Raw genomic sequence first — 16,225 nt, forward strand, 5'->3', positions numbered from 1 at the left:
TACGGTAGAAACCTATTAGTGGGGTCTATATATATGAGGGCTGTAACTAGGGCTAAGAGATAGTTTGGCCTACCCATATCCTAGTCGTCGCTGCCACTTCAGCACAAGGTATTCCATCCCACATGTGGATTCTATGGAGATGCTATTGTAGTTGTTGCTACGTTGATTGGCGTTGAGTACGAGATGGACAGACGAGGCGGGGCATGTGAGGCTGCTGCTGGAACGCGAGGACAAAACATCTACTTCCACTATATCAACGCGCATGACATTGAACTAGGTTACTTCAACTCTTCTTTCATTATGTTGCACGTCAGTGGTAACGATTTATGATCTCCTACTCACATGATATCTTGGTTGAACATGATATATTTATTGTGCAAGCATGATATACTAGTTCAACAATAATACTATCAGAGCTGCATAGTTTTTTTTTTGATCGGTATTATGGATGATATATGTAGTAATAGATTGGATCTATTGTTGCTATTAGTTGTACAACATATGTCGGATGAGGTTTTGGATTGCTAGAGCCGCATTACCAAAAAAGTTCGTTCACTCTCCCTTATGTCCACACATACAACTTGCCCTTACCAACTAGAATCACCATAGTCATAAACAGTGCGTGCAAATACATGGATGGGACATATAATATTTTCATTGGACAGGGTTGTAGTGTAAAGCTAACAGTACTTTGGAACAGACTACAGTTCGTCCATTGACAAATAAAAGAAAAAATGGCGCCTTTGGTTCATAAGTAATATTAAGATTATCATGTTGACATTCATCATTAAGGCAGGCTTTATTCAGATTAGGCTTCTTATGTTATTACAGATTCATGTTCTCTTGTTCGAGAACCATAAATAAATAACATAAAGGAGGTCTTTAATGATTAACCTCCATGGCTCTCATAGTTACCAAACTTTAGCATTTGATTGGAAAATCTAGCTTCCATGGCTCAGGGCTTCACATGTAAATACAAGGTTTTAGTCTTCATGTAGTCGATTGTATTCGTTGTCCAGAAGGTGAGATGGTACCACTTGCGTCCTTGCAAGCACCCCTTATCTGATCTCCTCTTCTCATTCTTTCAGAGTACTTTGTAATATCAAGGCTAGCAGTGTTTCTTCCTCCAAATGCAAACTCCAACTTGTCCAGGTCAAACATGTCAGCCAATATCCTCTGGCTATATGAGTTGTTGCTATAAACAAATTTCACTTTGTCATACAACGTTGGCTCGATGAAGTGTTTTACAATCTGCAAAGGGCAAGCATGTCATACATCTTGCCAACATATATATTCACTAAAACTCATCAATCTGTACATAAAAGGATTGTTACTGTCTTGCTTAAGTCATCTTAAGGTCATAGAAAAGCGTAAAGGTAGTCATCATGTTTAGTTGGAATACCCACAGCCATATGATGATTTCAGCAGTACACTGATAATATGCTTCCTATCATGATGAATTCTTTTGAATGATTTAGTGTAAATTAGTAGACAAAAGTCACAGCAAATTATTAGTAGATTAAAAGTCAAAGAAGGTTGACTATTTACATTCTTAAAAACCTCAAACTTTTAGAAAAAGAGTACTCCCTTCGTTCTAAATTATAAGTAATTTTGATTTTTTTTGTACATTCATCTTACTATGTATCTAGATGCAACATATGCCGATCTACATACATAGAAAAATGGACGTATCAAAAAAGTCAAGCGACTTATATTTGGAACGGAGGGATTATATAACAATTTTTTATACAAATAAGTTGATATATGAGTACCTTCCAAAAAGATTCAAATATCTTTGGCGGATTGCTGAGAATTGCTGCTCCAATCAACCCTGGATAATAGTTTTGAATTATGTACAACGATTCTCGGGTTTCCCACAATGGTGTAGTTGATAGTGTCCAACCACTGAAATCACACATGCAAACAACGTTCTCTTCTTGTGCGTCTTCCGAGCTCAATGCCAAAATCTCAAGGTTATACACTAGCTGTTTTATATGTTCCTTTGTTGAAGTTAAGCTCTGTAAAACATGTGAGAACTTCAGTAAATGCGATGCATAAAACGAGGTACGTGCATACATTAAAGTTGAAGCTGATTCATATCCTCTTCAATCTAGGACCGTGTGATTCTGATTTTAAAATTCCTATACTTTGAGAATGGAAATATATGTTTGACTCCTACTTGCATCAGATATTGTGGGCTATATATGTATACATATCTTATAAAGGCGAATAGTGACTGCAAACTCTGTCAGCAAGAGAAACACAATACCACAATGAGGTAGTAGACAAAAATTAGACAACTTGAGAGAATTTGAGGCTACTAAAATATAAATTTTGATTCTTGTATAGGGAAAAGACTCAAGGGTACCAAGAATATCAAGGACGCGTGATAAAAATCTCATGTTATCGATCTATTACAGTTATGCAATGGATTCAAGTTGTCTACTCCAAATCACACATAATAAAAACTTCTACAAGATCTATGTGTCATTCATAGAATCATACATTCTCGTATGGATCTATTATATCTTACAAAACCAAATGTTAAGCTCTTGGCTAACATATAGCTAACAAATATCCAGTCACTATCCAAAAAAAATATTTGATTAACGGTTGAGAGACATGTCTCCAATGTCATCCACCATTTTTTTGTGTTATAATATATCTTGAGAACATAGGCAAATTTATAACATAACAATGAGTTTTACACATTTTTTTGAGATCAACAGTAGGCTAATGCCAATCTATAGTATCATACTCCAATATCGAATCCACATCACGAGAAGAGTAGTCTTAATTTTTTTAAAGAAACAACTGCTACAATGCATGATATTATGTCATTATATCCACTGTAATCATATTAATTAATTATTTCATATTTTGTGTCTATGAAGGTGGATTCAAACTGTTAAAGTTAATGTTGAACTATTGGATTTTGTGCCGACGTTGTTACACCATGGTGTTACAGCTCCATACTCTCTATATCAATTATTGTTTTGCCACATAAGCAAAAAATTATATATGTTTTTTTACTCCAGGAGTAGTTACTCCCATCTTCAATAAACCATATTGAGAATGTGGGCAGACTCATTTATTAGTTTCAGTATGTTTAGATACTCATTTTAAGATACTCCAAATCTTACTATGTGAAATTTTTTCAAAAGACCCCATATTTTTTTAATATATTATTATAATACTATTATAGTACTAAATAAAATAAGTATAACCATATACTCTGACATACATACTGCCCTTGATGGTCTAGTATGATCATATACTTCATCTACTTATACTTTGTCGGGCCATTTATACCCTAAATCTAAAGATATACACATGGGACACTGCAGGGAGATTGAGCACCAGTGATAAAATGTGGTGGTGAAATTTTGATTTGTGACTGATCCCCATGTTATTAGTGACCCAAACTAATTTTCATCACTATTGCGTCGGTTATTAGTGGCAAACTACTATATCGCCATAGGATGCGCCTTCAGTGGTGAACTTAGTGGAGAAACATTAATTTATCACTAATAAATAGGTTAATTGTGACTAAATATTTTTTCCTCATAGTTATGCCATTCATTAGTGACAAAATATTATATCGCCCCATGGTTCAATGTTAGTGAGAAAATATTGTGGCGAAATTATATTTTGCCACTATTCACCATATTAATTGTGACTAAATAATTTTCCCCCACTATTGTGACATTATGAGTAGCAGAATTTTATATCGCCAGATGGCATACAATTAGTGAGAAAATGTTGTGGCAAAATATTTTTAGTCACTGTTTACAAAGTTAATTGTGACCAAATAAATTTTGTTATTGTTACAATATTTATTAGTGACAAAAGCACGTGTCACATATGATACATAATTAGTGGTAAATACTGTATTATCAATATTTACTAGGTTATTTTTGACTAAATATTACTCTCTAACTAGTGTATGATTTTTATTAGTGTCAAAATTTCCTCACTATTATTTCTTTAGGAACACATAAGAATAAAATCAGATAAATATATATTTGGAACTTCAACTAACATGCTGTCGTGACGGGATTGGTGAGCTTTGGTCGGAAAACATTGCCAGGTGCATTTGGTTTGATAAATTTTGAAAAATGGATATTGGTGTTTGCCCTTGCCGTAGAAACTATTGGTAATAATTTTACTTTTACTTTTTAAAATCTATAATTTTATCCGCATGTTTAGAAATTATAAATGAGCCACTTGCCCCCACGGAAAGTTAACTTTGAACGATTATAAACAGATTAAGAAAACAAAATGGCATGAACACCTCGGGAAAGGACGAAACTGCCTCTTATCTTCTTATTCTCATCCTATCGTCTGAAACCAAGAAGACCAGCTCCGTCTTGTACTGTTCTCATCAGTACTAGCAGCAGTGGCCGGCGGCAGGAGGCGCGTTTAGGTGCAGGGGTCCTAGGACGGTGGCTGTGGCATGAGGCACAGTGCTAGTTCAGGCCAGCGCCCACGGCTGGTACAAGGCCCGGTGGCCACAGCAGAAGGTGTTCGCGGGTCAGGCCGCGACTCCGGCGCGGCGAGCCGGGTACGGTCATCTTGCAGGGGACAACACCGGCAGGCGTCTGGTAGGCAGCATCGTCTGGCGGGCTGTCGTAGCTCTCGCGTGTCCGCGGTGGAGCTTCACGGCCGCCTGTGCAGCTAGCGGCTCGTGCGGCCAGGGGCCCTGACACGGTGGCTCATCCAAGGCCATAGGATTGGATAGTAAGCACCGTTGCTCTCCAGTTTATATTATTTGATTTGATCAATTCTCTATACGTATTAGTCTATTCTGTGCTCTGGAGTTTGAATGTAAGCTAAACGCTCAATCCTCAAATGCCTTGCTGATGATTCAGTGGCATTAATTGGACACTTGAACCTTATAAAGATATGACTTTTAGTGCGCCCTTAGGTAATACATAATGAAAATAATATATATAGAAAAGCTAAAAACATCTTATAATTTGAAATGAAGACCACTTATATTAGTGACAACAAATACTTTAATTGTTGTAAAAACCGTTTGGTGATGTCATATAATTTGTAAGAGTAATTATGTTGCTGTTGGGTGTGTAAAAGTCAAATCTGTACATTTTGGGCCTAAGACATGCATTTGGTTAAGTATTGAGGTCGATATATGGTGCATCAGATGTACTGAAACTGACCTTTTTTGGCGTCATTATTACGAAGACAGTTCTCCCATTGTTGTCAAGATAGTCTGGTATATACGCTCTTTGAACCTCGTTCTCCTTGCTAGCGAGGTCTTCCTAACATTGATTTCCGACAAGAAATATGCTCTTCGTTATTACCAGTGTATAACAAATACTACGCGTAAAATCAAGCGTAGATCATTTTGGGTGTGTAGACTATACATGCACATGTGAGTAAGTTTATTAGTAAAGCGCTGGTGTCCATGCGATCAGTGTGTTTGGTTTGTGGAATCGCCTCATGTTTCGTGAGGTTGAGTATTCTGATTTCATTCCAATAGTTCGGTTGAATCGATCCATTTCTCATGTATATACTAATTATTAGCTTATGAGAAATAAAATGACGATATATCAACTCATTCTAATCCACGAACCGAACAAGAAAAAGTGAGAAATAAGTAAATGATGGACCACCTCTTTTTTTTTTAACCAAACACACCCTGATCTCCGAGAGCGGAGTATTGTGTGTGCCTTCTTGACAAAGGATCAGGCTACGACGAAAAGGTAAACCAAGAAGTAGGAGTATTTTTCTAATTATTATTTGAGAAAAACCTCTACAATATTAAGATTCGAAGTAGAGCGAAGATTCGAATACCCAGCAAATCTTTTCTGGCTTGAACCGACGCCTCCACTTGACAGCCTCTTTGAGAGCCTTGGTCGCCTGTTCCATGCTCCAGTTCTTTTCTCGGAGAAACCGGCGGATGGTACCGTCCGACAAGAAGCTCGGCATCTCCGTCGGCAGGTCCCCCAGAAGCTCACGAACCTCCTCTATCTTCATGTCCAGGACTCCAGAGATTCATGTCACTCCATATATCGACAGTAGAAAATCGAGGAAAGGACATTAATTCATAGTTTCTGACTGGTACCTTTAGCTGTTGTTCCTGAGGAGACGCCTGTTTTTGTTGGTTCCCTTCACTCCTGGTCTTCAACAGAGAACTCATGGCTCTGCGATTGCTATGTGGCCGGGGCTGGCTCGCTACAGAGTACAAGATACAGGTGCCAAACGAGGAAGCTGGAACGTACCATCGCTGCGGATTTATTGAGTTTGTGGCGCGTCGTGGTCGTATTATTTTTTGAGGTCTGGAGGCATCGTGTCGACAGGAGACGAGTGGACGACGTGATCAGGAGCGAATAGGAATACACAAGACTAGCCAGATCTGAAAATCACTATCGGTTCAAAAACCCTCTTCACTGTCAGATTTTGAATCGACAGTGGCATAGTGATATGGGGTTAACATCACTGTCGGTTCTTAAAAACCGACACTGATCTACAGACAATAGTGTCGGTTCGTGGCTCCACCCGACAGTGTCTAGTTGAATAACACTGCCGGTTTGTAGTCCCCACCGACAGTGACGTTTGCTTCAAGAGTGTCAGTTCTTGCCCAAACCGGCAGTGTAGATCAAGCCAACACTGTCGGATTATGGCTCAAGCCGGCAATGTTGATCAAGATAACACTGTTGGTTCTTGACCCAAGCCGGCAGTGTTGAGCAAACCAACACTGTCGGTTGATGGCTGAAGTAGGCAGTGTTGATCAAGACAACAGTGTCGGTTTATGGCTCAAACCGGCAGTGCGGAGCAAGAGAACACTGTCGGTTCATGGCTCAAGCTAGCAGTGTTGAGCATTCCAACACTGTTGGTTCATGGCTCAAGCCGGCAGTGTCGAGCAAGAGAACACTGTCGGTTCATGGCTCTAACCGGCAGTGATGGTTACGACAACACTGCCGGTTTGTTGCTAACCGGCGGTGATGGCCCATTCGCATTTTATTGTTTTATAATTTATTTTAATTTATATTTTTTGGTGGGATCGGGTTTCGCTTTATATACGTTACGTAGACGACAGGTCCATAAATATTAAACATTACAAATGTTACGGTTATAATTCAAATGTTATATCTAGATCTTGATCCCTCAAAACAAAAAAGAAATGTTCTCAGACTTCTTACAATAATCTGGCGAGTCGCTCTGGGCCATACTGGTCCTTGTACTTCACGGATTGTGCAATGGAAAATAGTCCTTCTTTTTCCAATACCTCGGCTAAGATGATTTTTACAGCTCCGATTGTAGTGCGACGATCTCCATCTCTAGCAGCCTTTCGTGCTTAAATTTCTTGCGCTGTCGTTAAAAAAAGATGATATCCAAAGAGGAACAGTAAATCATTTTGTTAAATTATTAACAGACATAAATGAAATGAGCATTATACACACCAACTTATCGGCTTCTTCCGATTTCCCGCTGATGTAGCGAAGCATTGCCCACATTACATAAAACTCATTGTTTCCCGCCGGCTGTGATAGGTACTTCCCCTCCATTTCGACAACCTTGAATGGGACCGGCTTCCCACCGATATGGCTTCTTCGGACACTGAGCAACATTAAAAGGAGAAACATTAGAAAGCGGTATGTGTGATTAAAAAATAATATGTTATTAGGATCGCTTACTAATTCAGCACTGACACCAGTGCATCCAGATGATGAAATGGTTTTTTCTTCGAGTCCCACACCTCGAGCAGATTTTTGGCAAGATTAACACAAATGAAGACGAAATGGTTGCTGCAATCACAGAATCCTAATTATCGAATAATCTTAATGAAAAAAGAAGCATAAAATTAAAAGTCGAGAACACATACTCGCAGTTGTAGGCTAGAAGTATGTGGGTTTTCTTCTTCATCATGAATTCGTCGAAAACAACAATCAATCTATGTTTCAGGTCTTCCACATCACATCCATAGAGGCCTAGACATGCCCTCTCATTGACTCGCATGGGGTCCAAGAAGCCTATGTAATCCCATTTACTTTTTAGAATGCAAAATTTTGCTATACACCTACATAAAATCATGGGAAGTACTCAAAAGTTAACAATTTGTGTATCGAGAAAGTAGTTAATTGTAATATCGTGCGTGTAGGGTACTTACATAGTCCACAGCGTCAACAGTTGAATATCGAGATCGCGTTTCTGGTATAGCTGGAATAAGCACTCCCACTCGACATCAAACTTCTCTTCTTCAGGATAATTGAAAATATGTGGCGAACGGATAATAACCTCAAAACCAAAGTTGTCCGTCTCTGTTGCTTGAGCCATGTAATATTCATGTAAATGGCCCATATATGGTGTCAGATTTTTATACTCATGATCATGAACCAAAAAATTGCCCCTTACATACTTCATTGCTGGTGTTGCCGTCCCTTGTACATCATAATAGATGGTCGCGGCCTCTTTCATGGTTAATCTTGGGTTGTCTTCGATGTACTTTTGTATGTTCCTTAAATCTTTGTTGTGTATTTCTTCGTCTCTTGTTGTAGCGTATTTATTCTGTGTTTGCCTTTCGAATTCGGACTTCAACATAAACGATGGTAGTGAGGCACAGAGATTGAAGAAACTAATACAATATTCCTTCTTGACATGTGCTGTAAATTTTTCTTCCATCAAGGAGGTAACGCTGCCACTGAATGGCCTTTTTCTTTTCTGTTGGTCCACTTTGGGAGCATTAGCGACCGAATCCAAGGACCTTTTCTGCGACTGCGAGGATGTCCTTGATCTTGTTTTGGGCTGAGGTGGAGGAGGAGGAGGATGACGACGAGAATTCTATTTTCCCGGCGCTGATGAAGATGGAGTCGGACGAGGAGGAGGAGGAGGAGGAGGAGGAGGAGTCTCTTTTCTCGGGGCTAATGAAGATGGAGTCAGACGAGGGGGAATAGAAGAAGACCTCTGTCTTCTCGGGGGTGATGGCTCTGGATGAGGAGAGGAGTGATCTCTGTTGGGAGATAGTGAGTTATCATCGCAGGTGGGCGAAGACTCGTAGTCGTCCTCATCATCAGAGGACAATTGGTGGTCAAGCTTAATGAAGCGCTTGCGCCAGGCCACTTGAGAGCCCTTGTTATGACCAAGTTTTGGCGTGTCTTCCGCTACGGGGTACTCAATGGGTATCTTGTTATACTTCTTATCAAGTATTCTGTCAATGGTGACACGAGCGTACCCCAGTAGAATTAGGCGGCCATTAATTGGCCCATCTCCCACAGGCCAGGCCTGGCCGAGCGCCACCTTGTCCTTTGTCCATTCCTGACGAATGTACAACCTGACATTGACGGGTTCAGTGATGTCGTCCACCGGATGAGGCACATTTGCCTCTTCTTCGTTGAGCGGGGTCGATCCGCAGCTGCTGCGACCCCTAAACTGTGGGCTAAAGGCAGTAGGAGTAGAGTTTTGTGGTACTACTGACCCCTTGGACAATAAAATTTGCTCGACTCACGCTTCAACGGTCGCCTTAATCCGTGCTTCCATTCTGTCTTCCATCTCTTTTAGTCTCCTCAAATACTCTGCATCATGTTCCTCTCTACCCCTCGAGCGGCTTCGGTAAGTGTTAGATTCTTAGGGGAATGCTAGTTTCTAAGGAACAACACTGGTTCCTCTAGTGCGACCAGGGTGCTCCTTGGTTCCGAGTGCTTGGGTGAGCACGTCTTTCTCCCTATTAGAAGTGCGAGTCCCTTGCCTCACCTCCTCAGTTACCTGGGAGATCCTCTGGATGAGTTCGCTCATGGGAACATTTGAGGAGCTAAAGCTCCCGTCCTCGGCGTGCCATACATTCCTCCCCATATAGTATATTACCGATCTGGGCTCCCAATCGGTGGTCTCAACCTGAACGCCTTCCTCAGCAAGGCGATCCATCTTTTGAAGTTCTGCTTCAAATTCTGGCACCTTTTTGGTGTAGCCACGAGAGCCGAGATGATGAGGATTCGTCGCTTTCTGCGAATTCTCCTTATTCTTCCTGCTCAGTTCTAAGTAGTCCTCGGATAACCTGTATTCCTTGAAAGCCTGCCAGAAGTCCTTCTACTTGCTAAACTATCCACCATCAAAATCTGGCTCTTTATTTTGGAGGACAAAATTCTTGTACAATGTCCCCTTGAAATTCTTGAAGCATGTTCCCATGATTTCTTTTGCTTTTTTCTTGACTAACTCCCTATCATACTCGGCTGGGAAAGTGAAATACTCTGGGATCTTGACATCCCATATGTAATCCTTCTCGCTTTCGGGAACCCTCCACTGGTCATCATCTTTACAAATCCACTTCCTGTACTTAATTGGGATGAAGTCCCTAACAAGTAACCCGAGGATGGTCTTGTATTTGGTCAAAGCTATAAGCGGTGAGAGTGGATCCCTGAATTCATCGAACTCAGTAATGTGCTAGTGTGCATTCCTACCAACAGGAACCTTTGACACGCCTCGCTTGGATCTGGCCTTCCTGCTACCCGAACCCTCTGGCTCCTCGGCCGGTGGAGGCTCCTACTAGAGACACCAAGTAAGCTATGACCCTCTCAATTGATTAGTGTGTGTGGCTACATAGTGACATGATACCAAAGTTACCTGGCCATCTTGGTCATTTTGACCCAGATTGAGTAGGCCGGATGGGGTCCATGGCTGCTTGTTCTCACCAACCTGATTGACACCGTCACCATTTGTCGGATCATGCAGCTCTCCCGTCCCAGCGACATCTACCGCTTCTTGTTGCCGATCAGTTCTTCGGTGATAGGGTAACAGGCGACGATGAGTCATGACTGTGACACGATCGTGGTTAGTTTTGGCCGTGGACAACTACTAATAGCATATGTTCATATATATATAATATGTTTAATGCAAAGTCTAATAATAAGTCCACATACAACAAAGTCAAATAATAGCATATGTTCACCTAGAACAAATTCATTATTTGATTGACCACATAAAACAAAGTCCACCTACTCTTCTACGAAACTAAGCCTACATCAACTTCCAAATAAGAAAAGCGATGACCATAGCCATAAATAAAAGCATGACATCTTTCCAAGACCAATGAGCAATTCTCCTAATCTTCACACCTCCGGCGGGTGGCTTCTCTTCGATATCCAGTGCCAGCGGATGGCCATGGTTTGCATTCATTGGACCATAGTAGGCCGGTTGCCCATGGTTTGCAAGGTAGGCCGGATGACTATAGTAGGCCCTCAAAGCTTCAGCTTCTGTGTTGTATTTTTTGTGCAAATTACCAGGGTGGCGATTGACTTAAGCATAGCAATCTTCCCAGGTTCGATAAATCCCAGGCATGTGACCAACATGCACTACATACCATGCCATGGTTGCCTATACATTTAAGTAAATTAGGCATGCGGTAAGTGGTAATGGTAACTCACTGAACAAGAGTTATTATTCAAGTTATATGGCCAAACTAATTCTATTTAATGTTCTTTATCCTTGACATGATAAAAAATTACCTCAATAATTGGACTATTTATTATTCGGAGATCAATGTGGTTTAGTAATCATACTTGCTGCTGCTGCCGAGCCAATTTTAAAAGTTGTTTTTAACTTTTTTCTAGAACAAAGATCTATAGATGCCTTTTTTTAAGCATGCTATACATTCCCCCTAAGATTGAATCCCCAAACAATCAAATATTGCTATAGTGTAATTTGGCGATCTAGGACTATGACAACAGGTCTCCGAAAAATAGCATTATTTTTAAAATATACTAAAACTTATAAAAGAAATAAATAATTTCTTGTAGTATATATAAGAAAATATTAGATGAAAGGTCAAAGCAAAACTTCTACAACAGAAAGGAAATAGGCAAATCATTGTAATTAACCAACATGACTAGTCAAATAAAGTAGGACCCTATCAAAATATTAGAGTTGCATACATTCTTCATCTTTAAAACTATTTAAAAAAATTAGTTCTATAGGTCTAAAATATATATACTCCATCCTCTCATCCAAAAACATTGAGCATCGGTGACACTATAGACTAGACATTCATGATCAAACTGTATGCTAGCATTGCAATAAAGTAGTAGTAACATAAATTATGGCAAGTAAATTATCATATCAAACAATAAGTTGTAGTACTTGGTAAATGAAAAGCCTCTACTGATTCAAGTAAGCAGTTGTGGGACAAATCAGCCAGAAATTCTTATCTAACTCTTACACAAACAGAACACTTAGCGGGCATTTCATCTAATACTTAGCGGGCAGTGAGCCACGCACTCACCATGTGGGTGGTAAAGCAGCTGTCCACGAGCGCTCCTGAAGGCCTCGGCGGTGCTCCGGCATCGGGCGGTGGACGACGTGGGGAGTGCTCTGGCATGGGGCGGTGCATGGGCATCGGCGTTGAAGAGGAGGAGCGCGGGGCTAGGAACGGCGGTGTGGGGAGCGGTGGACGGTTGCTCCGGCGTGGGGCGGTGCACGGGCCTCGATGTCGAAGAAGAGGAGCGCGGGGCTGGGAATGGCGATGCGGGGGCGGTGGACGGGTGCTCCAGCGTGGGGCGGTGCATGGGCGTTGGCGTCGAAGAAGAGGAGCGTGGGGAATGGTTGGCACGAGGTTGAAATTTGGATAATTTCTACCCGCGGCGGCCTTTTATACCAGATCTCATCACTACCAGTTCTAACTAGAACCGACAGTGATGTACCCCCATCACTGCCGATTCTAACGAGGAACCGACAGTGTTATGGGTACATCACTGCCGGGCCATTCTTTAAACCGGCAATGATGCAGCAATATAAATTGAAAGAAAATGCAAAAAAATTGTGTTGCATCCTTGATTCAAACCGAAGCCTACAAGTTCCAGAGCAGCGGACAAACCATTGAGCTATTACCTGATTTCGGAGAGTTTGAAGGAATTTATTCCTTTGAGTGATTATCTATCCCTACTTTGCGCGTAGGCCCTTCAACTCCCCGGCCACGCTGGTTATCGAGGAGTCCCCACGAAGAGATGCCGTCCTTGGACTGGTCGTGGCCCTTCAGTACCCCACGAAGAGATGCCACGTTTACTCCCTGGCCACGCTGCTCGCGCCGGTTCCCAAACGTAGGCGTGCGCGCTCCGTCTTCCCAACGCATGTGCAATGGCGGTTCAATGGCGTTCCCAACGCAGGCGCGCTCTGTCTTCCGAGGGGTGGGAGTTATTGCACCATGATTAGTTCCACCCACAGACACACCTATATAAGCCAGGCCACCATGCACGCAGTCGGTCGCCATTGCACCACTACGCGTCAAGAAAGTGAAGCACACCCTTCCCACGCACACCTCGCTCCGGCCCTCGACGACCACCCACCACCACAATGCCTCGCCGCTTGAAGACAACATGGGCAATGCTGAACACGTCGTCCTCACGTCGCCCCCTGACGCCTCCACTGACGCCGTCGTCCGAATCAGACCTCGAGGTAAACCTTGAGGACGATCCGGACCGTGAGACCGCATCGGAGGAGGAACCGGAACCTCTTCCAGTGGAGGAGGTCGTCTTCAACTCGTTAGAGACAGCTCGGAAGGAGGAGGAGGACCGGCACCTCCGCGCCATCACACAGAAGGAGACCAACGACTGCATCCTGAAGCGCGTCGTTGAGATCTCCAAGGAGGAGGAGCGCCACCACGAGGAGGAGCGCCGCCGCCAGGAGGAGGAGCGCCGCCGCCGCTAGGAGCAGGAGACCGAGCGGTGTCTCGCGATGGATGCGGAACAGCGCCGGCTCAGGGCTGAGCGAAAGAAGCGTGAAGAGGAGCACCGGCAGTAGGGGGACGACGACGCAGGCAGCACCGGCAATAATTAGTAGCACTAGTGATTAATCTATGTCTTAGGACAATGTAATAATTTACTGGTGCTCAAAAAACCGTGTCGTCAAATTCTTTATTTGATCATCTTCACCTTGGTGCTGAGAAATACCGTGTTGCAACATGTCTGTGTTCTGGCAGTGATGGGGGTACATCACTGTCGGGCCATTCTTTAAACCAGCAGTGATTTCAGTGTAGCGGTTACAGCATAAGTAAATTATCTTTTCATCTCATTTTGAATACCTTCTACTAGTACAACGGTTAAGACCCCGCAACTTAGCCCCCAATACCCGTGTTCGAATCCCAGGCACCCCAATTTTTTTGGTATAATTTTATTATTTATTAAGCGGTGTAAAGGTCAAAAAGACAAAATAAATAAACCAGACACACATCATATACTATCGCAGCGGTTAAGTGTCTAAACTCTGTAGTCCGAGACCCGAGCTCAAACCCGAGGGCTGGCACAATTATTTTTTAATTTTTAAATATCACTGCCAGTTTTCAAAATCAACCGACAGTGATAACAAGCATCACTGTCGATTTTTTCTCATCACTGCCGATTTATTGAAACCGACAGTGATATTTATATATATATTAAAAAACTTATTTTACATACTGAATAAATAGAAGCATATGTATTCCTATGTCGAAATGGCTTGAAATTTTTTTGGCAAGCTTGTACACCCAAATTAAGACCCCACACAGGATCTTAGGTTTTTATGATTATTTTTTTTATTTATTATATTTTTCTCTGTGCCCAATGAGACAAAAGAGGGTGAATTTCATCTTGGACCCAATAGATTTTTTCATCCACCCCTAAAAAATTTTTATCCCTAGGGCACATTAGAGCCTGTGCAAAAGTTTGGCAATATTCCGGATCTTTTCATGGGTAGACTCAGTTCAACCTATAATTAAACAGTCTCGTCGCGCGGAAATTCAATTAAACCTCAGAAAGTAGCAAACCATCTCCGGAAAATCCAAAACTTGGTTTTTCCTTCACACGTGGCACGTGCAAGCCTGAGAAAAAGTTTAAGACTAATACAATACCAGAATGCATATGAACCACAGAAACCTTGATAACATATGTATATAGTCATGGTTCGATGAAAGGACACATGTACATCCGTGAAGCATGTATACACCGTCTATGTCGAAATGGTTTGAAATTTTTTTGGCAAGCTTGTACACCCAAATTAAGACCCCACATAGGATCTTAGGTTTTTATGATCATTTTTTTATTTATTATATTTTTCTCTGTGCCCAATGAGACAAAAGAGGGTGAATTTCATCTTAGACCCAATAGATTTTTTCATGCACCCCCACAAAATTCTTATCCCTAGGGCACATTAGAGCCTGTGTAAAAGTTTGGTAGCATTCTGGATCTTTTCGTGGGTAGACTCAGTTCAACCTATAATTAAACGGTCTCGTCGCGCGGAAATTCAATTAAACCTCAGAAAGTAGCAAACCATCTCCGGAAAATCCAAAACTTGATGTTCCCTTCAGACGTGGCATGTGCAAACCTAAGAAAAAGTTTGAGACCAATACGACACCGAAATGCATAAGAACCACAGAAACCTTGATAACCTATGTGTATAGTCATGGTTCGATGAAAGGGCGCATGTACCTCCGTGAAGCATGTATACACCGCCTATGTTGAAATGGCTTGAAATTTTTTTGGCAAGCTTGTACACCCAAATTAAGACCCCACACAGGATCTTAGGTTTTTCTGATCATTTTTTTATTTATTATATTTTTCTCTGTGCCCAATGAGACAAAAGAGGGTGAATTTCATCTTGGATCCAATAGCTTTTTTCATCCACCTCCACAAAATTCTTATCCCTAGGGCACATTAGAGTCTGTGTAAAAGTTTGGCACCATTCCGGATCTTTTCATAGGTAGACTCAGTTCAATCTATAATTAAACGGTCTCGTCGCGCGGAAATTCAATTAAACCTCAGAAAGTAGCAAACCATCTCCGGAAAATCCAAAACTTGATGTTTCCTTCACACGTGGCACGTGCAAGCCTGAGAAAAAGTTTAAGACCAATACGACACCGGAATGCATATGAACCACAGAAACCTTGATAACCTATGTGTATAGTCACGGTTCGATGAAGGGGCACATGTACCTCCGTGAAGCATGTATACACCGCCTATGTTGAAATAGCTTGAAATTTTTTTCGCAAACTTGTACACCCAAATTAAGACCCCACACAGGATCTTAGGTTTTTCTGATCATTTTTTTATTTATTATATTTTTCTCTGTGCCCAATGAGACAAAAGAGGGTGAATTTCATATTGGACCCAATAGATTTTTTCATCCACCCCCACAAAATTCTTATCCCTAGGGCACATTAGAGACTACGTAAAAGTTTGGCACCATTCTGGATCTTTTCGTGGGTAGACTCAGTTCAACCTATAATTAAACGGTCTCGTCGCAC

General features: G+C 41.7%; 1 protein-coding gene across 2 annotated transcripts; it reads right to left on the minus strand.

Annotated features, from left to right (window-relative positions):
* Positions 1–774: 774 nt before the first annotated feature.
* On the minus strand, positions 775–6,249 carry LOC136517859 (SEC14 cytosolic factor-like). Of its 2 annotated transcripts, XM_066511514.1 has the most exons (5): positions 6,089–6,249; positions 5,818–5,994; positions 5,181–5,282; positions 1,773–2,018; positions 775–1,251 (listed from the first exon to the last, which is right to left on the minus strand). In XM_066511514.1, the coding sequence occupies exons 1-5, from the start codon at positions 6,161–6,163 to the stop codon at positions 991–993; spliced, it is 861 nt and encodes a 286-aa protein (XP_066367611.1). In that variant the 5' UTR covers positions 6,164–6,249; the 3' UTR covers positions 775–990. The 2 variants fall into 2 exon arrangements, with proteins under 2 accessions (XP_066367611.1, XP_066367612.1); XM_066511515.1 differs by lacking the exon at positions 5,181–5,282.
* Between the last annotated feature and the right edge of the window lie 9,976 nt (positions 6,250–16,225).

This window comes from Miscanthus floridulus, chromosome 17 (genome assembly GCF_019320115.1).
Source record: "Miscanthus floridulus cultivar M001 chromosome 17, ASM1932011v1, whole genome shotgun sequence".
In the NCBI taxonomy this organism is placed as follows: Eukaryota; Viridiplantae; Streptophyta; class Magnoliopsida; order Poales; family Poaceae; genus Miscanthus; species Miscanthus floridulus.